Source organism: Corvus hawaiiensis, chromosome 14, assembly GCF_020740725.1.
Source record: "Corvus hawaiiensis isolate bCorHaw1 chromosome 14, bCorHaw1.pri.cur, whole genome shotgun sequence".
NCBI classification, from domain to species: domain Eukaryota; kingdom Metazoa; phylum Chordata; class Aves; order Passeriformes; family Corvidae; genus Corvus; species Corvus hawaiiensis.
Window position 1 is genome coordinate 19198240 of NC_063226.1, and position 26291 is coordinate 19224530.

Below are 26291 nucleotides of genomic sequence, written 5' to 3' on the forward strand. Positions count from 1 at the left end.
TGGGACTGTCACCAAAGGGGTCACTGCTCCCGTTGCACTCTTGCTGCCCTGTAACATAATTTATGGGACATTTCCCCACCTCACTCATCCAGTGGATGCTGGGACCATGCAGGGCGTTCTTCCTCATCTTCCTGCCTTCATGAGCCAAGGGAGAACCACGTGGCAATGTGTGTGCCTGAGCACGCATGTGTGCATTGATGGGGGGAGGGGGATTTCACGGGCTTTTAAAAAGAGATACTGAAAATTGGTGAGTAAAACAAAAAAAATTTGCAAAAATGTTTCAGTGCATCTTTTCTGAGCTGTACTGCACGACCCTGGAAGAGGAGCAGCTGGTGGGAAGGGGACTCCAGGGATCATCCCAACCCACTCCCTCCCATGTGGCTTGAGGCAAGGTTGTGTGGCCAAGTCATCACTGTTTGGGGTGCAGGCATCCTGGGGACAGGGATAACCTCACATGTATATATCTGCATCCTTGGCAACCCGCTCTCCTTCTCAGAGGTGACACAGAAGGTGAGACCAGACAAAGACCACACCTAAATTCTGCTGCCTCTGCAACCCTCCCTTTCCTCATCTTGCTCCCAGACAGGAGCCAGGACACTGAGCCAGCTGGGTCCTGCAGCGGAACTTACTGCGGTGCTTGCCCTCCCTTTCCTTTTGTTTTTTCCTCTCTTCCTGCCACTGCCAGAGGAAGAGCAGGAGAGTCCATCGTTCACACGCTGCTCTTTGCACAGACCTGCTCAAGCAATTCCTCTCCTGATACCTTTGAGAAACTCTGCAGCGCTCTCAGTGAGTCTGTGGGTGATGACTTTAAATCATCATCTCCAGTGGATTACAACAGCTAGATGAGAAGATAAAGGCTTTTCTTTCCTCTTTCCTTTCTCATTCCTTCCTTTTCACTTTTCCACCTGAAGTCAGAGCTGCTCCCAGCCAGGAGGCATGGTGCTGGTGGGAGCCCTGTTCAGCCTCCTGCTCCTCTGCCTGATTGAGGAGGGCATCAGCAAAGTGAGAAGATACTACATCGCTGCAGTGGAAACCGCCTGGGACTACACACACAGCGACCTGCTGTCCGTGCTGCAAGCCCCTGCAGGGTAAAGCTCTTCTTACTGCAATTCTAGAACCATGCCCTGGGTGTTCTCCCACCGGGGCATGTGGCACTGTGAGCTTGGCTCCAGGCAGGCAGGTACATGGGGGCAACCGGGCAAGGTGGGTGCCTTGAGCTGCTGGTACAGCTGGGAAGGGGTGGTGCGATGGGGAGTCACAGGGATCACAACCCCTGATGAAAGACAGGTGGAATTGAGAGAGAGATGCATACCTGCTCTGCACCACTGTTCTGCACTGTTTTACCTTAATGCCACTTGCCTATGACCCTTTAAAGTCTGTGCTAGGAGCCATGATTTTCCAGCCTGTGTTTTCTCTTCTGCTCTGCATCCTGGGGGCTTTGGGGAAATATGAGGGGGGATGAGCACCTGTGACTCCCTGGGCACTGCAGAGGAAAGCTGGCTGTGCCCCCTGACATAATTCAGAGCAGCAAAGGCTTTCCACTGTGTCTGCCCCTGGTAAAATCCACTTTTAGTTATTGGTATCTTTGTGTACATTACATTGCCGGGGCTGAAATTTTTCCTTAAGGAAATGAAAATAATTTGTAGTGTTTGGGCAAAGAATGGTGTTCATGCACAGTGACAAAAAGGAGGAAGGCATGGTGGTTTTGCCTGTGTACTTTGGAGTAGGAAGGAAAAATGGGAGTTGCATTGCTCAGGCATCAGGATGGTGTTGTCTGAAGACACAGCTGGCTTGGATGTGCATGGTTGTGAATGTTCTGAGGTCGGCATGGAGAGTGGAGCTGGATGGCTGCAGCCCCTGTGGATTAAGATGTGCCCATTCCCTCTGCCCTATTTCCGTATCCCCTTCCCCAGACTCTCTGCTGAGGCAGTATCAGCCCATGACCCCATCTCAGCCTCACAGTGGCTTGAGCAGCAGGGAGCTGTGGTCAGACCCTGGAAGCCAGGCTCTAGGGATGACCCAGGTCAGCCTGACTAGCTGCTGTAGTCACTGTATCCCAGTTATGTTGGTTTTTCCTCTTTTGGTTACTTCAGTAGGAAAATTGCATCCAGCACCCCCATTTTACTAATCCCCCCTGCCCTGCTTTCACTGATTTGCCCTCAGATCCATTAGGCTACGGTAGAGATGATGACTTCACTCACTGTTAATTCAACCCTGTGGCTTTCCATTTCAGCACTGGTTTTATGGGCACTATTTCTGACCCTGGAGTGACTCAGGGACCTGACTGTGCCTGGGGATGAGTGGGGCATTGGCAGGCAGTGTGAGGTCACTTGTCCTTCTCTAAAACGGGGGAAGACAACGTTGGCTTTCTCGGAGGGACTGGTGTGCTCCAGCCTGGAGAGGCAGAGAACTCCTGGGCAGCGCAGCTCCTGGAGAAGCTGTGATGAGAACCAGGGCTTGCTTGTCCTGGCTGTTCCCAGCTGAATGATGATGCCTTTCCCATGGCCCTGCAACTTCAGCCCAGTTCCGTGCAACAGAGGAAGGCACAGGAAAACAGCCAGGCTTGGGAGAAGGAGCAAGGAAAGCATGGCAGGCAGAGCTGCCCCTGGAGCTGGGTTGTCTCTGACCTATGTGTGTGTGGTGCCTTCTGCTTCACACATTCTCCTTCAGGGTACCAGCATCTCATGGCAGCTCCCAAAGGTGCATCTCCAGGCAGGATCTCCAAACCCCTTGTACATATCCAGGGGTTTCTCTGGCATGTTTGTAGAAAGCTCTGTCAAATTAATGGGCTACAACACACCGGGCCAGAGCTGCTCACACCTTCCCCATGATTTCAGTTTCTCTTCCTTCCAAACACAACCCCACCAGCAGGGTCAGAGCCAGGACCAGCACATCCTGCAATGGCCCCAGGGATCTCAGCTCTGACTTGGGGCTGGTGGACACGTAGCAGCAGCCCATGTCGGAGTGCTTTGGCAGTGCAGGATGTCTCGCAGCTCCAAGAGATGAACAGATAGTGTGGCTAACAATGCTGATCCAAGGTGCCAGAAACTTATCGGCCTGCCTCAGCTTCAGCTGCCCTGGGGGAAGGAAGTTCACGGGGACCCCAAGTACAGAGGACTGGCCAGAAGCACTTTCGTCAGACATCCCTGGGCTGAACACCGCCTTCTTGTCTCCTGTGGGCTCTGCTCTGCTAGCACTGGGACCCGGCACTGAGCTCTGTTGTCACTAAGTCCCCTCCTGGCCATGCCCCTGCATGCCAGCAAAATCCCCCTGGCTCCAGAGGATTTCTGCCTTGTTTACTGCAGAATTAGCAGGACCAGATACTCATATTTAAGGGCTGCATTCTCAAATCTGGGCTTTCTGTGAGCTAGAGATTAAGGCACAGCTTGCTGATAGTGGATAGCTGAGTGCCAGCAGCCCTGCAGCTCATCTACCTCCCAGTGTGGGGACACCCTGGAGAGCAAAGCTGGGGCTCACCCCACTGCCAGGAATGACAGTGGTTCATTGGGCAAAGTCAGCTGAATGCAGTGGCACTGCTCACCGGGGCCGTGTCTGCTGGGAGCTTCCTGCCAGCCTGGACGTGGGGTTATGGCTGTGGTGGGAGAGACAGGAGCTGGGTACCTGTGGGGTTTTCATGGGCTCCCATCCTGCTCTGCCCCCGAGGAGAGTGGACCTTGCTCTCCCCACAGCATCCTCCAGCTGCAGGTGGCTTCCAGCCAGTGTTGTGGGGGTGAGTGTGCATTGCTTTTCCCAAATTTGAGTCACTCTGTCTCCTTCCTCTTCCGCTTGAGGAAGAGTTGCAAAGAGAAACGCTGCTCGAATGAAGGCTTAGTCAGAGCAGGAGAGCAACCTTCCCTGCTTCTTAAGTGGAAGAAAATACCACCTGGCTTTTGCTCCAAACAAAACAAGGCTGGAAACAGTCTGTCTGGTTACTGGAAATGGTCTTAGTCCTGGGGCTGACAAGTCAGCCTCTAAAATCCTTGAAGAAAATCATCCCTTTGTTATCCTGATAAATGTGCTGGATTCCTTCTGGAAAATGAATTCGTTAAGCTTCTTACAGATAGAAAGTGGCCAGCAGAGACAAGTGGGGTGTGAAATACATTCAAGGCTCCTTTATCTTCCTGCTGTGAAGTGTAAATCCCATTTTGGGCAGAAAAGAAACGAATGTGGGGCCATTGCTCAGACACAAAGCAAACTGCCACGACCTGCCAGCAGCCCTACAGTCTCTTTCCTGGGGGGGAGCTGGGGAGGGTTACACATGATGTGATGTGTTTGCCACACCTGAAGGTGCTGGGGTTGGGGTGGCTGCAGGGCAGAGCTCACCATGGCACCGCCAGTGCTCTGTGTCTCTGCTGCCAGGGGAACATGAAGCTGGACAAGGCATGAGGCAGGAGGCTGACAGCAATGCCTGCTGCTGTGCCCTGTCCCAGCTGCAGCTGGGTATGGCCTTGTGTCTTCTTCCACCATGACTAACACCACAACACTAATCATGCCCTGTTGTCATCTGTATGCTGAGCAAAACATTCCCACTCATACCTGGGAGCTGTCAGGAAATCCAAAGGACGCAGCAGGGTGAGCAATCCCTGGGGCTCCAGGAAGCAAGCTGGTGGGAAGGGGAGGAAGAGGATGGTTGTTGCCTGTGCATGGATGGGTCTGTGCAATCAGCCTTGGCTTTTTCTTCCTCCTGCAGCATTTCGGGGCATGCACGCCCACGTCCCCCCCCAGCTGGTGTCCCTCCCCGGTACAGGAAAGCTGTTTTCGTGGAGTACCCTGATGGCTCATTCATACAGCCCAAGCTCAAGCCAGCGTGGATGGGTAAGAAGCACCTTCCGTGTGGGGAGCTCTAGAAATCCTTGACAAGACACCAAACTCCTCCTGGGTTGGGTGCTGGCTGCTCTTCAGCCAGGAGCAGGAAAGCACCTGGGTGGATCCCGGTATGGCAGAGCTCCTGGGGAGGCAGAGAGCCTTGCTGGAGCTGATGCAGTTGATGCTGCCGTGCTGCATGAGGGACAATCACAAACTGTGCAGGAGGAAAGTCAGGACCCTTTGGGGCTCCTGGCAGGGTGTGAGCTGCCTGACCCCAGCTGCCTGACCTTGTTGTCTTATCCCCTTCAGGTCTTCTGGGCCCCACCATCCGAGCAGAAGTCTATGACACAGTGGTCATCACATTCAAAAACCTGGCCTCCCGCCCGTACAGCCTCCATGCTGTCGGGGTGTCCTACTGGAAGGCGTCAGAAGGTGAGTTGGGCAACTCAGGTGCTGCAAGTCCTTGTGTAGCACCTCCTGCTCTGCCACCTGCCTGCCAGGTGTGTGTCCCTCCCTCACCCTGCTATTCATGTCCCTCTGCAAGGACAGATGGTCACAGAGATGGCCTAGCCTGGGGGAGCAACATGACTGTGCCCAGCTCAGAAATGAGCTGAGCAAAGAGCGCAGAGCAAATCTGTATCTGTTACAGATGTGATACACAGGTTAAACCTAAGGTTGGATACTTAGGGCAAGGAAGAATCTTTTGTCCAGCCTTAGGGCAGGTGGTGGGTGCACAGCCCAACAAGTGAGTCTGGGCAGAGCTCTGCTACTGCCCTGAGACCTGTGGGACTCGCTCCCCTGGGATGGAGAGGGGCTGTGTTCTGGGTTGGAGGAAGGCGCGTTTCTGTACCCACAGTGTGCTGGGGATGAACCTTTAGCGACATCTGGCCATTTCTTTGGTTTTAGGAGCAGGGTATGAGGATGAGACCAGCCAGTCAGAGAAGGAGGGGGACAGGGTGGATCCTGGGAAGACACATACATATGTCTGGGAAATCCAGGAAAACCAGGGCCCGACGGATGACGATGCAGAGTGCCTGACCCACTCCTACTCCTCCAACACCAACAGTGTGAAGGACATCAACTCTGGTTTGATTGGAGCCCTGCTTGTGTGCCGACCTGGTAAGGACAGCATAGGGTGGGGACAGACAACATGCAACCATTAATTGAAAAGCAGAATAATCACAGATGCCTTCCTGAGGCTGAGCATGGCAGTGGAGTTAGTGAGCTGTACTCAGTGGAAGTGCTCCTGGGGTTCAGTCCTGAAATCCTGATGGCACAAGGTACAAGGAGGTGTGACTGGGGCAAGTTTGGTCATCCCTGGCTGAGACATATCCTGGAGGTAGTTGTCCAGACCCCCCTATAGTCACTGGAAATGACTGAGCACTGTCTGCAGGCTCCAGTGACTCACCAGGAGTAATTCCTCCATGAGTGAAGTCTAAGGGAAGGCAGTACAAACTGACCTTTTGATGCCTTCTGGGGGCAGCTGCCTCTCAGCCGTGGACTTTTGGGGACTGCAAGGTTGGAAGCAGGGCTGTTGCAATTGTGAGACATGACAAAAGCAAACCACAGCCTGGCCTTGGTTTATCAGTTCTTGAAGAGCACAAAGGGAATTCTCTGGGTGGTGCTTGCTGACCTTCAAAGAAATCCATCTTATTGCATCTTGCAGGGACCCTGGTGAGTGATGGGAATGAGGGTCCGCAGAAAGAGTTTGTGCTGCTCTTCGCAGTGTTTGATGAAGGTAATTACTGACTGACAGGTGTCAGCCCCTGTGTTCAGCCTGGTCCAGGATGTTTGCTTTGGCCATGGTGTGAGCACAGCTGCTCAGCACCCACACCCCCTCCCAAGGATTTGAGCTATGTACAGCCTCTACATCCAATGTGCTCCTGGTGCAGTACTGCCCCTCCTTCTCTTCCCCAGGTTCAGGGAGCTTGCAGCCCCTCCAGCTCTGCCATTCCATGCCGTGGCCTTGTTCCCATCACACAGGCTAAAGAGGGGAGTCATTCCCTGTCATGTGTGGTGGTCACCCCCATGCCCATGCAGAGCCATGGGCAGGCGTGCCCTGGATTTCCACAGGCACCACACATCCAACCTCCCTGGGAAGGTTTACTCTTGCTTTGAAATGCTCTCAAGTGAAAGCTGACTGCTCCCTCCTCTGTCCACAGGAAAAAGCTGGTACTCTGAGCAGGGTTCCCCAGCAGCTGCTCAGCCCCAGGCTCACAACAGGACAGAGCTGCACACCATCAATGGCTACATCAATGGCTCACTGCCTGGTGAGTCCTGGTGGGACAGGGACAGGGATGGGGGGTATGGGAGCTGCTAGGGGTGGAGCCAGGTCTGTAAACTCGAGGCAGCTTGTGAAGGGATGTGAGAAAAGAGATCAAGAGGAGTTTCCAGGTTCCATGGAACTGTTAGGCTGTGTTCACCCCTGAGGGACTACTACATCTCAGCTCATTGATCTGCCTTGCCCATTTACAGCAGGGCAGGAGCTGTTTCCAGCTCTCTGTGTTGCCAAGTGCAGCTGGGTTCATTGGAGGTCTCCAGGAATAGTGCTGGTAGCAAAATTTTTTCTTTCGTAGCCCTGTGAACAAGGCTGGAGCTCTCACTAAAAGGCATTTAGCTCTCACTAAAACACCTTCATAAGACTTTGGGAATAGAACCATGGAATCATTTAAGTTGGAAAAGACCCCTAAGATCATCAAGTCCAGCTGTAAACTTAACACTGCCAAGTCTACCACTAAACCATGTCCCTGAGTGTCACATATACAAGTGTTTCAAATACCTGGGGAGCCTGTTCCAGTGTTTGACAACCCTTTCTGTGAAGAAATTTTTCCCAATATCTGACATAAACTTCCCTGGTGCAATTTGAGGCTGTTTCCTCTTGTTTCTACAGCACTGTTGCTACTTCCTCCCTTGCTGCTTTGGAGAAGAGACTGACCCCCCACTTCATTACAGCCTCCTTCCATGTAGTTCTAGAGTGATAAGGTCTTCTCTCAGACTTCTCTTCTTCAGAAGGGCAAAAGAAAAAGCTGTGTTTGGTCTCAGCAAACACAAAAGTTGCTATTTTCTGGTGTTCTCCCGAGAAAAGATCCAGAGCTGCCCAAGAGTGAGGAATCTCCAAGGCGAACTGGGAAGCACTGTCAGGAGAGTCATTACCACCAGCAGCTTTGGTGAACCACATCCTAAAACCTCCCACTTGGGTCTGGCCAGTCTCCAGTGAAAGGCAAAAGCAGAACTCCCCTAAATTCCCTGTCCTGATGGGTTCATAGAGCTTAAGAGCTGAGGAAACCTCATGGTCAACCACCGTGTCTACACAGTGGGTTTTCCCTGGAGAAGTTATCCACCTCCACTCAGCATCTCCCTCCCTGGATGCAGGACCTGGCCTGAGAGGTGTCTGATGGAGAGCTGAAAATGGAGAGCTGAGGGCCTCAGGATGGAACCTCCACCCAGTTTCCTCCCAGGCCCTTGGGATCTGTTCCAGTCACCTCTGCACTCAGTGCCAAAAACAAGCGCTTGAGTCTGTATTTTACTTTGTTTGTCTTCAGCTTCCAGGAACTTGTTATTCACTTCCCTGCTAGATTACAGAGCCCTTCAGCACATATCAGTTTCTCCTCAGGAAAATATTTTTACAATGCAGTCAAGTGCTTTCCCATTTCCTAAGCACACTGAGCTCTTCGAGTGTTTCTGAGGAAGGAATTTTCTCCAGCACTCAAATAATCCTGGTGACCCCTCTCTGCCCTTTGTGGTATTTCAGCTACTGCTGAGGACGTGCTGGAACTCTGCTCCAGATTCAATGTTTTAATATCAGGCTTTCCAGTGCTGTGATCAGACAGATGATTCTCCTTTTTTCAGTGCCCAATTTCTCTATTTACAGAGTCAAGGAGCACATCTCTCTCTTTTGCCACTGTGTCCCACTGGGAGCTCCTACCAGCAACCCTCCCAAAGTCCCCCAAGTCTGTAAATCTAGTCTTGTCTCAGGGGGATGATGTGACCTGTGCCTCTGTTTTGCTCAGACAGTCCACATTCATGTGTGATTTCTCCATCTTGAAGCCAGCATCTTGTGGGGCATGGGACTCTACCAGCATGTGTCAGACTCTGAGTCTATGGCACCAAGAGTGGGGACATGGGTTGGACACAGTGCTGACTCCTGGGTGCTTTCCTTGTCTCCTGGCAGGTCTCACACTGTGCCTCAAGAAGCAGGTCCACTGGCATGTGATTGGGTTGGGCTCTGGGCCAGAAGTCCACTCCATCTTCTTTGAAGGCCACACATTCCTGGTGAGAAGCCACCGTCTCAGCAGCCTAGAAATCTCCCCTGCCACATATCTCACAGCCCAGACCATGCCAGGAACAGCTGGCTGGTTTCGGATGTTCTGCCAGATACCGTCCCATCAGCAAGGTAACCTTATTCTCCAAGAGCTCGGGGGAAAAGCAGTTCAGGGGATGGCCTGGGCTCAGGGTTCTGTGCGGTGCTGCAGCTCCAAGGCCCCTCCTGCTCCCTAGTGTTGCATCCATCTGCAGTCTGGCCCATACCAGAGGGCATGGGTTGATCCATGTTGACCCATTTGATGGGAACAGTAGTGGAGAATATTTCTCCCAGACAGGGCCTGGGGGAGTGCCTGCCTGTACTGGCTCATCAATGTGACTCTTTCTGCCTGGCTTGTCTGAACCCAGCTGGCATGGAGGCCTTTGTGAAGGTGGAGGAGTGTCCTGAGCAACGCCTGCTGAAGATGGGGAAGCTGTCAAACGAGCCAGAGGACATGGATTACCCTGAGGAAGATGAGGAAACTTATCACGTGATCCAAGTGCGCTCTTTTGCCAAAGACAGGCCTGTGACCTGGACTTACTACATTGCAGCTGAGGAAATGGACTGGGACTATGCGCCTGTGAAGCCAGTGTCTCTGGACAGGTGAGAGTGGGCACGAGTGCCCATGACCTGCTCCTCAAGGCAGCCCTGCCAGCTCTTCCCCTTTTCCCCAGAAATTAATTTTCATTCCGCACAGCCTGGACAGTTTTGTTCTTCCTTATTAACACTGACAGTATGGATGCAGGACAAGGATGGTCTTGGGGAGGCCATGGGAAGGCAGGACCCGGCTTTGCTCCATTTTACCAAATGCCCTGCAGAGACATTTGTCTCCAGGGCATCTGTCTCTCTGTCACCAAGGCCTCTGGAATCCGTTCCTTCTGAGCAGACAACAACTCCTGCTGACGTTCTCAGCCATTAGCCAGGTCCTTGGATGATGGAAGGTCTTGCTCTGTTTCTCACAGTGTCCTGCATGTGGCCATTTGCTCTTTCTCTGCCTTTGTCTGCAGAAACATGACAAGGCTGTACCTGGAGCCTGGCCCGCAGCGGATCGGTTCAAAGTATAAGAAAGTGGTGTTTGTGGAGTATGAGGATGCAGCCTTCAAGAAGCGCAAGGTGTCCAACCAACAGGACAAGGGAATCCTGGGGCCTGTCATCAAGGGGGAGGTTGGAGATCAGTTTAAGGTAAGAGAAATGCCTCTTTCCAGTGTAAGGGGCAACTTCATAGCTTGGTGCTGTTCCTGCTAATAGCTCTTGGTTTGTGGCTAAGGTCTGACATAAGTCATTGAGGTGCCCTCTCATGTTTGGCAATGTCCAAAGTTCACCAGAAAGGCAGATGTTACTGGCAGCTTAAGGTAAATACTCTCAGTGAGATGCACAGGATATGGCCCAGTCCCTCTGATTTGACTTCATTGCAGGTGTCTTAGGAACTGTGTGAGTTAATACATGACACATGACATCCAGCACCTTCCTCTAAGGCAGGGGTGTCCTGTCATCCTCTGCTCATCTCCATCTGTTCGCTGTTACCTCACAGCACTGGGGACTTCCGCTTTTGTCTCCTGAAGTGCCTCTCCTAACCACTTGACTTCTTTGCAGCTGGGAGGAATGGGATGGTTTCCAGCAGCTTCACATTTCTGCTCCCTCCCTGGGCTTCCCTGTGCAGTTGTGGGCATGTGACAGAGCTATTTAGAGAAATAAAGGAAGGGCTTCATGCAGTGAAGTGGGGAGCACTTTAAAACTCTTGTCTGCTGTGCATACTTAATGTCCTGGTCCTCTGAGGCCTGGATTGATGGACCTCTTCTGACTCATATGTAAAGTAAGACTGAAGACAGCAACTTTCTCTTTAATAAATCTGATATTTTCATGCCCTCCTTAAAACAGACACCTCCCAGATCAATGGACAGTATAGACTCATCACAGAGAAATTGTAGTTTTTGTATTGTGACTTTGTGGTCCCAGACATATCTACGTCCCTCCTGTTGATCAGTGGCAGGTAGCCAACCCCAGGACACTGCTGTCCAGTGTTTCCTTCTCTGCAAGGACACTGAGAGCAGCTTCAAGGGTTTACAGTGATGAGAAAACTCCAAACATTCTTGCTGCCTGTCCTCATTTCAGATTGTGTTCAGGAATCTGGCCAGACGACCCTACAACATCTACCCTCATGGCCTCACCAGCGTCAGGCCCTACCATGCCATGAGACCCTCAAAAGGTAAGGTAGGCTATGAGAACTTGGGATATCACCTGGCCACTGCCTTTTTCTAGGCCAGGAGAGTTTTCTGCAGCTTGTGGTAAGACCAGTTGTCCAATCATGCAAGCACCTATGCTCTGCAGTTCCAGGTATTATGGATTATTTTTTCATGTTATTATATATTATATATATATAATATATATTATATATATATATTATATATATATATAATATATATATTATATATTTCATTATATTTTCATGTTCCCATTGGTGCCATATAACCCTGTCTTTAGGGAAGGCCCCAGTCATGACTGGGAGAAGGGGCATTCACAACCAGGGAGCTGGGACCATGTTAATTGGTCCATCCTGGAGGCCTCTGCTTTCTGATGAGGCAGGAACCATCCTGGTGATCCTGCCTGTGTTTGCAGTTTATTTACAGCCCTCATTCCCTGGGCTCCCTCTGGCCTGCATTCGTGTGAGGCTTCATCATTATTTAGACTCTCCCTCTTGCAGATTCGTAGTTTTTGCTCTGGGGTTGGCTTTTTTCCCCGGATTTCTTCCCCAGAACTGCTTTCACCCCTTGTTATTGTACTCCCAGGACCATGACTTGTGCAAGGCTGTCCCACATCCCACCAGGATCCTGGCATGGGCATGGGTGGTTCCCTCTGCAGCTTGTGTGGTCAGGAAACCTTTCTGAGCTCTTTTAAAAAGTGGGATCATCCCTTGCAGGAGCAGCCCAGACATAACTGGTCTGCCCTTGGGTTGTGTGTTGCCAGAGAAAGATGTGAAGGATATTCCTATCCCCCCTGGGCAGTCATTTACCTACAGCTGGATTCTCACCACTGAGGATGGCCCCACGCAGGCAGATCCTCGCTGCCTCACCCGTTTCTACTACAGCTCCATCGACCCAGTCCGAGACACAGCCTCAGGCCTGATTGGGCCCCTCCTCATCTGCTCCAAGAAGTCCATGGATCAGAGGGGAAATCAGGTGGGTCTTTGCTGCCTCAACTTCTAGGCTGAAAGGCTGGAGTAACTGTGGTGAGTGAAATACTTAGGTAAAACCAAGTTTGTCTGTCCTGTTTTCTTCAAACCTACCAGCAGTCCTAATGCCTCTGCCTTCCCCACCTGCCCTTGCATGCTCTCTTTTCCCCAGATCTGCACCTTAACGCCTGTGAAATAGCAGTAACCTTCTCCATGCACCCAGACTGAGACCTGACTGCTACCCTGGGCACCAGGGGTGCTCTGATCAGACCAGGAATCATTTCTTCCCTCTCTTTTCCAGATAATGTCAGACAACATGAAGTTGGTGCTGTTTTCGGTCTTTGATGAGAACCACAGCTGGTACCTGGAGGAGAACATCAGGAGGTTCTGCTCTGATGCAGCCCATGTGGATACCCAGGACCCCCAGTTTTATGCCTCCAATGTGATGCACAGTGAGTACTCAGCCAGGGGCTCCCTGCAAAGCCCCAGCAGACACAGGCTCATCCCTGCCCCAGGGAAGGAGCAGGGAATATGCAGCAGCTCAGCAGCCATGGGGGGAATTTGGTCTTGAAATGTTTCACCCCTGCCCTCTTCCAGCTATTAATGGCTTTGTATTTGACAACCTCCAAACAAAACTCTGCCTGAACGACGTTGTGTACTGGTATGTCCTGAGTGTTGGGGCCCAAACAGATTTCCTCTCCGTCTTCTTCTCTGGAAATACCTTCAAGCGCAACATGGTCTTTGAGGACGTGCTCACTCTTTTCCCATTTTCTGGAGAAACAGTCATCATGAGTTTGGAAAAGCCAGGTTAGTAACATGGGCTATTCTGTAAACCATGGGCTTGGCAGCCCAGCAGAGATCAGTGAGCACCTCCAGCCAGTTCTCTGGTGCCCAATTCCTTTTGACAGCTCTGAGAGCAAAGGGATGCACGGCCTGCTGGAACAGCAAAGTGAGAGGCAGTGGTTACATCTTTCAAAGCTTAAATCAAATAAATTGAATTACTGTATTTTACTTCATTAGTAGGATGTGTTAAGGTCACACATGCTGCCAAACCAGTAAGCTGGCTGCAGTAACATGAGCCTGGTGGACATTTGCAATCTTGGCTCCAAGCTCGGAGGTCAAGGGGAGTGACAGTGCTGTCCCTGCTGTGGGTTCAGCTGCTGGTCATGCCATTTATATCCAGACTTTTGCAAGGACAGAAACCGCAGCCGGAGAGAAGTCCTAGAAAAGATTTGCTTCGGAGTTCAGTTATATTTCCTCCCACTCAGCACTTTTTCCTTAGCGTTGGCAAAAGCAGTGCTGTCAAACCATTTCCTCACTCATAGAGGAGACACAGGATTTACCCTGTGGTTGTGATATGATGGTCATGAGCACTGCACCCTGAGCCAGGCTGTCAGCGTTTCTAGACACCCCAGGAAGCTTTCTGCAACCCAGCCAAGCCTCACATCCATTTGAGCTTGGATTCCTGCCTGCTGCTCAGAAGCAGAGCAGCAGCTCAGCCGGCAGCAGGTGGCAGCTCCCTCCAGCAGCAGAGCCCAGAAATCACACATCTCACCCTCGCTGCTGGGAGCAAACACACTGGCTGGGGATGTGAGTGAGAGGCAGCCTTTCCTTTCTTTCTCCTTCAGTGGGAGAGATGTGGTGACTGTCTTTGGGAGAGAGGTGTGTTTGACAGCACCAGGATGTCTTTGGAGGTGGCTTATGGTGATTGCTGCTGCTGGAGGCTCTGTGGGTTCTCATTGCATTAACTGCTCTCACCAAGCTGTACTTGGAGCCTCACACGTGTGTGTAGCTCACTAAGCTCTGCCAGGAAACACCAGCCCTGTTGATGGTGCTTGTCAGGCTCTGATGTTGTCAACAACACTGTGGGTCTGGCTGTAAGACACTCTAGGGACTATGAAAGCATGGAAACACTACCATGAACCACAAAATATAGGTTGCATTAGCAAGAGAGCACCATGGGAATGACATCTCTTCCAATTTCCCACTGAAGTGGGCTGATGGTGTCCTTTTGCCCTCTCTTGAGACAGGTGTCTGGATGCTGGGGTGCCTAAATCCTGATTTCAGAGACCGAGGGATGCATGCCAAGTTCACAGTCTCGAAGTGCCAGTACGAGCAATACCCTGATGGGGAAGATTATGTGTATGCTGATGGGGAGGAGGTTGCCTTTGAATTCCAACCCAGGGGCTTCTCTAAAAGAAAGAGGTCGTGTGTGAATGAGCAACTGAACAACATCACCTCTTCCAGAAACGAGACAGAGAAGACAAGATTGTGCCTGACAGAACATGGGGCTGTCCTGAGCAACAGAAGGATTTCTGATCCCTCTTCCAATGGCACATCAACATTTTTAGGAAAAATACCAAATCCACATGATATTTCCATGTCTTCTCTGCCAGAGACAAATGATGAGCCAGTGTCCTATGAGTCCTTCCTGGAAGACGAAGAATTATCAAAAATCATCAGCCAGGATGAAGGGTTTGGAGCAATCCCACATGGAGAACACCTGGAGAGTGTCCATGGTACTGTGAGCTCAGAAGATGATCAGCAATGGCTGCACCAAACCACGGCAGCTCCAGGAGATGCTCTGGCAGGAATGAAAGTGACAAAAATCCCAGAGGTGCAGGGGCCAGTGAAAGGAATGACAGTCCACTCTGGTGGTAGGATGGAGAACCTGGAAGCAGAGCCTCAAAAGACAACTATTCATGCAACAAGCTTGTGGGACTCCATTGCTTATGCTGCTGGCAAAGCCCCTCTTCAGGAGAACAGGAGCTCAATTCACCAGAATGATCTGGAGCACAGCCTGGTGCTTCAAGATGTGTCTTCACAGGGTAATGAGGACACGTTGCTAAAAGGGGCTGATAAAATATCCTTTAACCTGTATGAGTCAGAGGGGAAAATCAGTACAGCACCCTCTTTAAGTATTGATCACAACTCTTCCTCCACATTGAACAATCCTTCTGCATCTCCAGATGAGACAGAAGGTAATAGGACTTCTCATGCTGTGGTTCACAGTCACGCCATAGAGAGCAATTATTCGTCAAATGACCTAGATGCTAGGCTGGAAACAAGGCCTCACAAAGTGGTTTCACAAGGCTTTTACAAAACTTTTGAAGAGCAAAATGTTTCTTTGTCAGACAAACCTGTACAAGGAGAAATCTTCATAGATGAGAATAACTCCTTGCCTGCAAAAAGTGGCACAGAACAAGCCACTGGACTTGCCAAAGGCACCAGCCTTCTAGACAGCACCTTTGCAGACACCAATGACCTTGAGCCATCCAGCTACATAATGACAGAAGAGAGGGATGAAGTAATCTTGAAAGAAGTGTTTCAGGATGCTAAGGAATTAGCAGAGCTGGACAGTATTGCCTTTTCTGAATCGAATGTTGTGACCAATGACACCAGGCCATTCCCAAATGGTTTCTTAAAGAGCTCTGAGCAGTTCCCGAGACACAGAGTTACAGCCAGAAGCCTGAGTGGCCCTGACTGGAAACGTAAACAAGCCAGGTCACTGGAGAGCAGAGGTTTGGGTCTTCCTAACACCAGCAGCAGGAAGCCCCTCTCTGATGGTAAGACAGCAGAGCAGGACCTGGCCAGCCAGCCCCTTGAGACAGCAGTGAATAAGGAAGCCCCAAAGGTGTGTGGACCTCATTCCCCTTTTTGCGTCACTCGCTTCAAAAAGAGGTCCCTGGTATCAAGCAACACCTTGCCTGAAGTGATGGTGGCCCTGCAAAGCCTGGAAGAAAAATCCAACATGGTTGAGAGGAGGCTGCACCCAGGCAGGGATGCTGTACAGGCTGATGAGATGTATCCTGAGGGGAGGCTGAGCACAGACAGGGGTGTACAGGGCAGCAGTGAGGAAGCTCAGCGCAGCACACGCTCCCTCCCCACACAGGGAGCACTGGGGACAAGACCAGCAGCAGCAGCAGCGAGCAGCTCGGAAAGGCAGGTCACTGCTGGGGCTGCAGACCTGGCCTCAAACTGGGACCCAGTCTCCCTGGGGGCTGCGGTGAACACCAGGGGCTTGCAGAGCCCAGCTTTGGCCGAGCTGCAGCCAGGCAGAGCTGTGGTGTGGGGGGCTCCTGGGAGTGAGCAAGCTCTGGGGAGAAGCCAGATGGAGGAGGAGACGAATGCTGTGGAGCAGCTGGGTCGGTTCAGTCCTGAGCCTCAGCAGCCCAAGGCCAATGCCACAGAGGACTATGTGCTTGGGAGAATGTCTGCACAAAGCCCAGAAGAAATGCCTCTGAAATCCACCATCAGAGAGAACTGTTCACTGTCTCCAAGTCCCCCTCACAACAACAACAGCACTGAAAAACCATCACAGTATGTGCAAGATACTCCTCATGGATGTCAGGTGCTCGGCAGGGAAGATGTCCTCAGAGAAACAGGGAAGAGAGAAGGCCAGGGCCTAGGAGAGCCCAAAGAGGATGGGAAAAGGAACAGCACATCTGGGGAGAGGAGCCACATTCAAGGACACAGGGAGGAACAGGCCCTGAACAATGGGACACATTCCAGCCCCTCAAAGACTGCCAAGCCAGACTATGATGAGTACAGTGACACAGAGCAGACCATGGAGGATTTTGACATCTATGGGGAAGAGGAGCACGACCCGCGCTCCTTCCAGGGGGAGATACGGCAATACTTCATTGCAGCAGTGGAGGTGATGTGGGAATATGGGGACCAGAGACCCCAGCACTTCCTAAAAGCAACGTAAGTGTGATTGTCCTGCATGTATTCCTCCTGCACTGCACAGCATGGCATGATGTACAAGATGGCATGTCCTGGCAGGCAGGATCATGGTTCTGTGCTGGTACAACCCAGCCGAGCAGCCCAGGGGAAGGATGCTCCCAGCTTCTCCCCTCTACCCTGGTGGGGTTTGAACCTCCAGAAACTTTGAGCTTCCTTGCAAGTGCATCAGGGATCCTCTGGCTCTGTATCCCCTTGACCTGTAACAACCCTGCCATGGCTGCTCTCACTATGGGACACTTACCTAACTGGCATTCCCCCCCCCAGGGACCCCCAAAGAAGCAGGAGGAAACATTCCTGGCAGTACCGCAAGGTGGTTTTCCGAGAGTTCTTGGATGATTCTTTCACGCAGCCGGTGCAGCGGAGAGAGCTGGATGAACACCTGGGCATCCTCGGGCCCTACATCAGGGCAGAAGTTGAAGATGTCATCATGGTGAGTAGAAAGCTCCCATTTCGTGTAAAACCATAAATCCCCCCCGTTGTTGTTGGAGTTCAGCCAGAGGGAGTGCTGAGGTGGGCTGCAGGCTCTGCAGTGCCCATGGGTTAACCCTCAGGGCTTGGGGGCAGGAGCTACCCTGTTGGCATGTGAATGGCACCAGAATGGGAGGCAGAGCCACCATTCAGAGGGACCTCAGTGGCTGGAGGAATAGGCCAGCAGGAACCTCAGAGTGTTCAGATGCAAAACCCTGGACCTGAGACAGACCCAACCCCTGCAACAGCATGGCCTGATCAGCTCCTGGGCTCCATGGGGAGTCTTTTGGGTCAAGGGATTGCAAAAAGGCTAGTGAGCTAAGCAGGGCTCAGTACAGCTCTTTTAGGTGCTCTGTATGAGGGCAGGCTTCAGCTTTCCACACCACCAAAGGTCCTTCAACACCCACCTGAGAAGGACGTGAAAGGCTCAGGACTTGTGTCCCTGGAGAAGTTGCCCAGTTTTCACAGAAATCTTCGCCAGGATGGATTGAGCACCTTTGGGCTCCAGAGGCAGTAGTGTAGCTGACCTTGCTTCCACTGAGCAGGAAAAGGGCCTCATCCTGCTGACATGAACCCAGGATGTGCTTTCCACCAGAGATTGCACTGCACAGCCACAGCTTGTGGTTCAGCAGGGGTTGGCCACTGCAGGGAGACCAGCTGGAGGTCTGGGAACCAGGGACATCCTTCCCACCAGCCGGCTGGACCCACCACCAGGGTCCAGAGCACTGTCAGCATCGCTCCCTTCCACATTCCACTTTGCTTTCCCTCTCGGGCAGGTGACGTTCAAGAACCTGGCCTCACGACCCTTCTCCTTCCACTCCACACTGACAGCCTACGAGGAGATACAGGGCACAACGCTGCAGGGCGGGGCGGTGCCTCCCGGTGGCCACCGCAAATACTCCTGGAAAGTCCTGCCCCAGATGGCACCCACCACGCAGGAGTTCGACTGCAAGGCCTGGGCTTATTTCTCCAACGTGGACCTGGTAGGTGGGAGCCTGCATGGGGCATCCCAGGAAGGAGAGGTGGGTAGCATGCCTGGGTCCTGGCTGTGAGGTCAAGGAATTTCCTGTGGTGCTGTGCTGAAAGCAGCCTGGGGCTGTGTAGATTCTCAGGTGTCTAATACAATGATGAACACATGCTGGTGCTCCCTTCCCTTCCCTTCCCTTCCCTTCCCTTCCCTTCCCTTCCCTTCCCTTCCCTTCCCTTCCCTTCCCTTCCCTTCCCTTCCCTTCCCTTCCCTTCCCTTCCCTTCCCTTCCCTTCCCTTCCCTTCCCTTCCCTTCCCTTCCCTTCCCTTCCCTTCCCTTCCCTTCCCTTCCCTTCCCTTCCCTTCCCTTCCCTTCCCTTCCCTTCCCTTCCCTTCCCTTCCCTTCCCTTCCCTTCCCTTCCCTTCCCTTCCCTTCCCTTCCCTTCCCTTCCCTTCCCTTCCCTTCCCTTCCCTTCCCTTCCCCCCCCCTTTCCCCAGTTGTTCCAGCTTATGACACTTGCAGGAAATCAGCATTTTGTGGTTCCTTACCCCTCTGCCCAATCTGCCTGGATTTGGCCCCTGGGTCCAACGCAGTAGGGACTGTCAGACAGTTGGACAGACAGACACCACGTCTCTTGAAAGCACATGCAAACACTTGCTGCTCAGCCTTTCCTAGCTCAGGGCAGAGTGGGGATGTCCCAGTGAACCCAACATGTCCTTCCCTCCCTGCACGTGGCCCAGAGTGGAAGCCAGGCCAGGGATGCACATGGGTTCACCGCTTTTCTCTCTGCTGTGCCTCTTGCCGGCGTCAGCGCTGCCTCCTGCTCGGAGGCAAACCCTTATTTCCTGGCTCCTTGGCAGGAGAAGGACCTGCACTCAGGCCTCATCGGGCCACTGATCATCTGCAACCATGGGGTGCTGAGCTACATTTCCAGGAGGCAGCTGGCTGTGCAGGAGTTCTCCCTGCTCTTCACCATCTTTGACGAGACCAAAAGCTGGTACTTCCCGGAGAACGTGAAGAGGAACTGCCGCCTTCCCTGCCGGATCCAGCAGGACAACCCTGACTTTAAGAGAAACCATTCGTTCCATGGTGAGGACCCTTGCCGTTGCCCTTTCCATCCCACAACCTATACCAGGATGGAAATACCCCAGAGCCTCGAGCCCCTCCTGACACCTGCCTTTCCCAGCCATCAACGGCTATGTGAGTGACACCCTGCCCGGGCTGGTGATGGCCCAGCAGCAACGGGTCCGATGGCACCTCCTGAACATGGGCAGCACTGAGGACATCCACTCTGTCCACTTCCATGGGCAGCTGTTCAATGTCCGGACTAGCCAGGAGTATCGCATGGGAGTCTACAACCTTTATCCTGGTGAGATGCAGCGCAGGCACTGTGCACCCCCTCTGCCAGGGCTTCATGTTTGTGCCCTTAGGAAGTTCCTGTGGAGGAATACCACAGAGGGGGAGTGGATCTGGAATATTCTGTGCCTGTGGTTGCACAGCACTTGGCACAGTGGCATCCCATTACAGGCAGTAACTCCTCTCTGCTCTGCCCTCTGTTCCTGGCCAGGTGTCTTCGGGACAGTGGAGATGTGGCCCTCACACGCTGGGATCTGGAGGGTGGAGTGCAAAGTGGGAGAGCACCAGCAGGCTGGGATGAGTGCCCTCTTCCTCGTGTATGACCTGAGTGAGTGATCTCTTTGTGCCCTGACCCACCTGGGCCACAGCCACAACCAGCGTGTATTTGAGCTTCCTCCCCCAGATCTCTCAGCATTTCTCTTGGGGTGACCCAAATGGGATCTTTTGGGCTTTCACTCTGAATGAAAGTCACTACTCCAGCCCTTGCCACCCTGCACAGCCCAGAAGAGAACACAGAGTCAGGGACACAGCTGGGGTGAAGGCTGGGAGACCAGCTTCATTGGCCTGCAAATATTTACTCCAAGAGCTCTTGTTTTCCAAATCTGAGGGTCCCTGGACCTTCCATAAAATGCACTTACCCAAGCAAGTGCATGCATGGGCTGGTCCCTGCCCATGCTGTCAGTAAGGTACAGTGCCCAGCTGCCTAGCCATATGTCAGGAGGTAAACTGAGGCACAGAGCGATGACAGGAGGCAGTGAGTGATGCTGCCTGACTACAGGTTGGTCTGATAGAAATAGCTCCAAGAGCAACTGCAAAATCCACAGTAAACCTCTGTTTCCACCCCAGAACGTTTCTAACTGACCATGAGTAAACATTGGGGAAGTGGTATGGAGGAGTAGTATTTTATCACACTGTGACAGTCTCTCTCCTGTTTCTAAAAGAATATTAAATGTCAGCCAGAAAACATTGCCGTAAGTTAAATATCTGCTTGAGATTTCAAATTTGCATTTTCCCCAGGAGCATTTGACACACAGTGGAGATGCCAAGGTGTGACAAGTCGCTAATAATAATGGTTATTATAAGAGACAAACATCCCTGTGCTCAGCAGACCAGAAGAGAGACAAAGAGAGACAGGGGTGTCAGGTAGACTTTCCTTTAGCAATGTGATATTTGTTTTCAAAAGATGCTGGCTAGCAACAAAAAGGCCCAGGAGCAAGATATGGGTATAGGAAGGAGACACTTGTCAGCACTGCTGGGACATTAGGACATGGGAATGAGAGGTCATGGACTCAGGGAAAGGAGTTTGGCAAGAGGCTGCTGTGTCTGATGCTGGAAACTCTCTGCTTTTGACATGGGGGGTGGAAGCAAGGACTTCCAGCACCCCTAAAATTCAGGGATGGATGTGAAAGCCTCTGAAACCCATCCCTTGGTGTGAGAGAAACAAGCCTGGAGGCTTGAAAACCTCCCTGAGCCTGAAGGCTGCTACCCAGCCTAGACTTTTGTTATCTAACCAACTCTCCCTGGTTTTTGCCCTCCCCTGTTCCCTGCAGACTGCCGGAATGCCCTGGGTATGGCTTCAGGCAGCATTGCAGACTCTCAGATCACAGCCTCCGGGCAGTATGGTGAGTAGCTGGAGGGCAGGTGGGGTCGGGGCAGCTTCAGCCAACAAAACTCATGTGTTTGCCTGCCCCAAGTTCTGCTGCACTGGGCCTCTGGTAGAGTCCTTCATCCATGCCCCTGTCAGCATCCTACTCAGGACCTGGAGCCTCCCCACATGGCTGGCCCACCGTGCCAGTGCTCTGCCACCCTGTGTGTGGCTGGTAAACCCCAGGGTGATCCTCAGGCCCAGTCCTGTGGATCCACCTTAGGCAGCACCAAGGGCCAGCAGCACCCTCGTGTCTGTGCTCTCTCCTTGCAGGGCAGTGGGCTCCTTATCTGGCCAGGCTGGACAACAGTGGCTCCATCAATGCTTGGAGCACCGACCGCAGCAACGCCTGGATCCAGGTAAGAGAGGCCTTGTGTCTGGAGGCACCACTGGGGACATTGCAAGGTCATGCTCGTGCAGAAGGGCTCATGGATGGGCAGTGCTTCCCCACCACATCTGCTGTTTCCCTCTTCCCTCTGAGAGGGGAGCACTAAGATCCTAATGGCAGCTGCTCTGGTCAGCCTGCTGCTGGCCTGACCCCCATACCCATCCTCAGTGCAGCAGAAGAATCACTTGATGGTCCAGCTGCAGCACTGCATTGTGCAAAAATCTCCCAAAGACCAAGGAAGAAGAGGTTGCCTCTCCAAACAGCTTTCCCCTGCCTTCTCCCAGCTGTTGGCTGACTTGCAACTGTTTTAATTACTTTCATAACCAGTCCTCAATTACGTCAGGAGGCAGCGAGTTCACGGGTTCACAGGGCATTTCCTGAGCATGGCTTAGGTTTTCCATCGGAAGTGAATTCCTGGCTTTCATTCTCAGGTGGATCTTTTGCATCCCATGATTATTCATGGCATAAAAACCCAAGGGGCCCGACAAAAGTTCTCCAGCTTCTACATCTCCCAGTTTGTTGTGTTCTACAGCCTTGATGGGCGAAGGTGGAAGACATACAAGGGAAATGCCACGAGCACCCAGATGGTAAGGTGAAGGGTCTTGAGGAGAGTGCCCTCCCAGAATGGGGTGTCCTGGGGTGATGAGGGCTGGGGAGCTCTGTACACAAGGCAGAGATCTCCTGAGCCCCTGGGATTAGGGCAGGAACAGGGACCATTCAGTGCCAGGTGACTGAATCACAGATCTGCAAGGGACTTGCTGTCTGTGTCCATCTGTCTCATTTTGAATTGTCTGAGCTACCTCTTTCCACCATCCCAGGTGGCTGTGAGAGCCACCTCTTAATGTTACGTTGCATTTTACTTAGAACTAGGCATAAGATTTTACCTGAACATCTTTTTTGACCCCAAAGGCAAATTTGCCTTTCTAAAAATAATGTGCAGACGCAGATGATTTGGAGAATCTATAGTCACTAGAAAAAACCCACAACCTAAATATGCATAAGCTGATCAATCCTCTGGGAGAAGAGTATCCAGAAAAGCCTCCATTGCACCAGCTGTGGCTACAACTTTTCCCAGGTTCAAATGTTTGAGGACTGACTTTTGTTTCCTTCTTTTTCTCACCCTTGTTTGGCGAAAATATAAAACCAAGTTAATTTGCACAGACACTAAGTTTCTTCTTCTCTTTCTCAGTGGCCCACTCACACTTCTTTGGCCTGAATCACATCTCAAATCATTCTCCTGAGCTGCCATTTTTGTAAGGATAGTGATAAGATACAGAAGTGCCAGACAGGAACGTTTTCTCCCCAGTAATCCTTGTCCTGTCTATCTCTCTTTCTGCTGGTACAACAATTCTTTCCCTCCTTTTTCCTGCAGCTGTTCTTTGGGAATGTGGATGCAACTGGGGTGAAAGAAAACCGGTTCAACCCCCCAATCGTAGCCCGGTACCTCCGCGTCCACCCCACCCACTACAACATCCGGCCAACGCTGCGCATGGAGCTCCTCGGCTGCGACCTCAACAGTGCGTCCCACCCACAGATACCGAGCACCCAAACTGGGCTCTGATCTGCTGGGGTGCTGAGTGCCAGCTCCATGTGTGCCAGGACTCCCAGGCACTTTCAGAGGGGGAAGGAGGGAGTTGGAGATGGCACTGAGGTGTTGAGGGAGCAAAGCTGGAAAGTCTCATGGTGGTCTTAGAGATAACAGTACCAGAGGGAGAGCCTGGGGTCAGCTCTCCCCATCACTTTTTTACTGAAGCACAGGAAACTTCCAGCAGCAGCTAAGCTGATAAATGGGGAGCTTCTGCCTCAGCCTGTGGGAGCAGGGAACAAGCAGAGACAGATGCCGTTGGCTTTTACTCTGGTTTTGCCAGTTGAAGTTGAGATGGCTCTGATCAACAGTGCAACCTGAGGAAATGGTACCCTGGGATCCTTTCTCTGGCTTTGCACACCTGCTCTGCAGCAGCTGAAAGCAGCAGTGGATGTGCTGTCAGCCCATGCCCCAAACCTGCCAGCTGGCTCTGAAGCTGCTGTGCACAGGCACACCTGATCATACATATGCAGGGTGTCTCCCTGCCAGGTATTCTTGTCCTTTCCCTGGAGACAAGTTCTTCTTATGTCTCCTTACAACATAAATTCTTCACATTCCTCTTAGATAAAATCTCCAGGGGGAAAAGAAGGTGGGAATAGTTTGGCCAGAGCCATGCTGCACACAGGGGCCCCAAGCAGTGCAGGGACCATGACATTGCAGCAAGGGACAGGAGAACCTGTAACCAGGGAAAAGGCATCGAGGGCAGCTGGAGCAGTGAGCAGGCAGAAGGCATCTCCATGATGGGTCATTCTACCCCATGACAAGCATTGCTCCTCTCTTCCAGGCTGCTCCATGCCCTTAGGAATGGAGAACAGGAGGATTCCTGACCAGCACATCTCTGCATCCTCCTACAGTGCCAACATCTTCTCCAGCTGGACACCCGCCCTGGCCCGCCTGAACCTTCAGGGCAGGACCAACGCCTGGAGGCCAAAGGTAGCCAAAGGTGCAAGGAGATACCAGGCAGGCAGCTGGGATCCAAGCAGGGATGTCCTGGTCAGGGCTATGTGGGAAGTGTGTGCAGCCACAAGCACCGTGCGAGCTGCCCACCCACTGCCACACTGCTTTAGCACCCAGCAGCTCCCACCAGATGCCTGGTAGGGCAGGTGAAGCACAGGGAAGTGCAGGGCCAGCTTGGCTTCAGCTGCAGTGAGTGTGTCTTTCTCATTGCTGCTGGAGGGTTGAAGGCAGTCTGTCCTTCCCCAGAGCAACAGCCCCAGAGAGTGGCTGCAGGTGGACTTCGAAGTAACCAAGAAGGTGACTGCAATCATAACCCAAGGTGCCAAAGCTCTCTTCACCCAGATGTTTGTGAAGGAGTTTGCTGTGTCCATCAGCCAGGACGGCGTGCACTGGAGCCCGGTCCTGCAAAATGGCAAGGAGAAGGTAGGCAGAGCTGCTCCATGGCCAGAGCCCACGGCCACCCCCAGGGCAGCAAGCACAGCCCTTGGCAGCAAACATGCTCACAGGATTTCTTTCCAAGAGCAGTGATCCAGGCTGTGCTTTTTCCTTCCTTAAAGCATTCCAAGGGGTGTTTGTCTGGGTTGATCCTGTCCTCACTGTGCCAGCAGAGGAAAGCACATCCCTGGTTTCTCTCTCCTCTCCAGATTTTCAAGGCAAACCAAGACCATCAGAGCACAGTGACGAATACCCTGGAGTCCCCTCTCTTTGCCCGCTTTGTGAGGATACACCCCCGCCAGTGGCACAACCACATTGCCCTGCGAATAGAGTTCCTTGGCTGCGACACTCAGCAGGAGTACTGATGGCTGCAGGGCCAGGAAGATGCAGTGCCAGCCCAAGGACTCACATCCCACTGGGCACTGAACCCTCCCCAAGGCTGGAGCCATCCCCCAGGGGCCTGGCTGCCCCTGCTGCTGGGGAAGAGAAGGGCTGCAGAGCTTCGCAGTGGCTGGGTTGTTATCTGCCTTTTCCTGTCTCTCATCTACCAGATGCTGTATACTCAGATGTAATGATGAAGAATTAAACAGTAATTTTCCAGTACCTCTCTGCACTTTCTCCTCTGCTCTAGCCTTGGAGTCCCCAGGGGCCCAGCCAGCATTACCAGCAGCTAGTAATTAATTAGCCCCAGAGCTTCTCAGCCTGGTTTTGCACAAGTTCCTGCTGCCATGGGCACAGTCCTGGAGGAGGAAGAGCAAAGATAAGGATGGAGGGTGGAGGCCCTGCTCCAGGCCCCAGTGTCCATTTCACAATCGGTGGGGATTGGAGGCTGGAGGGAGGCGACTCTTGCTCAACCTGACTCAGCACTGGGTTTTGGCCCTGCGTTTCCCTTCGTCTCCTTTCCACGGTGCTGCTGCTGCTGTGGCTGGGTGACATCACCCTGCTTGCTGTTGCTGCATTGAGCAAGCCCTCCTTGTTCTCCACAGGAGGAATTCTGTGGGTGCCTGTGGCTCCCAGGGACCCTGGTGGGACACTGACTGGTGGATGAGCTGCCACCTTGACATAACCCCCAGCAAGGTGTGCCATGGGCCACAGCCATCTTCCTGACACCTGTGGCTTTCCCCTTCCCTGGCACCCACCCCACACAGTGGCAGATGTTTCCCCTCCCAGGAATGACAATGAGCAGGGTGACACTGGCTCCTGCCTCATTCCTCTTGTGGAGTGGGGACCTTCCACAACAACAGCCGCCTCACAAGGGTGGGGAGCACCTGGAGGGCTGCGGGGAAGGTGTAGGGTCATCCTTGTTGGGCAGCACTTCTCTTACACAGCAGCTCACCAGAGCCTGTGCCATCCCACACCCAGGGTAGTGAGTCCTCCCTCTGTGATGGGGGAGCTGGGTCGCCCCACAGAGCCTCTGGCAGCTGGCGTGGTGGGGAAAGTAGGGTTATGAGGAGGCGTTGGAGAATGGC

At 52.6% G+C, this 26291-nt stretch overlaps 1 protein-coding gene across 1 annotated transcript; it reads left to right on the plus strand.

The window, feature by feature from the left end:
* Positions 1-498: 498 nt before the first annotated feature.
* F8 (coagulation factor VIII) lies at positions 499-25425 on the plus strand. Its single transcript, XM_048319285.1, has 27 exons — positions 499-786; positions 912-1088; positions 4691-4815; positions 5116-5238; positions 5713-5925; positions 6473-6544; positions 6969-7076; positions 8978-9199; positions 9475-9709; positions 10114-10288; positions 11219-11312; positions 12071-12282; positions 12577-12727; positions 12873-13082; positions 14306-16982; positions 17286-17451; positions 18266-18472; positions 19317-19545; positions 19643-19825; positions 20024-20140; positions 21363-21434; positions 21731-21816; positions 22277-22432; positions 23218-23362; positions 24215-24363; positions 24634-24810; positions 25032-25425. The coding sequence occupies exons 2-27, from the start codon at positions 937-939 to the stop codon at positions 25185-25187; spliced, it is 6612 nt and encodes a 2203-aa protein (XP_048175242.1). The 5' UTR covers positions 499-786; positions 912-936; the 3' UTR covers positions 25188-25425.
* Positions 25426-26291: the final 866 nt, after the last annotated feature.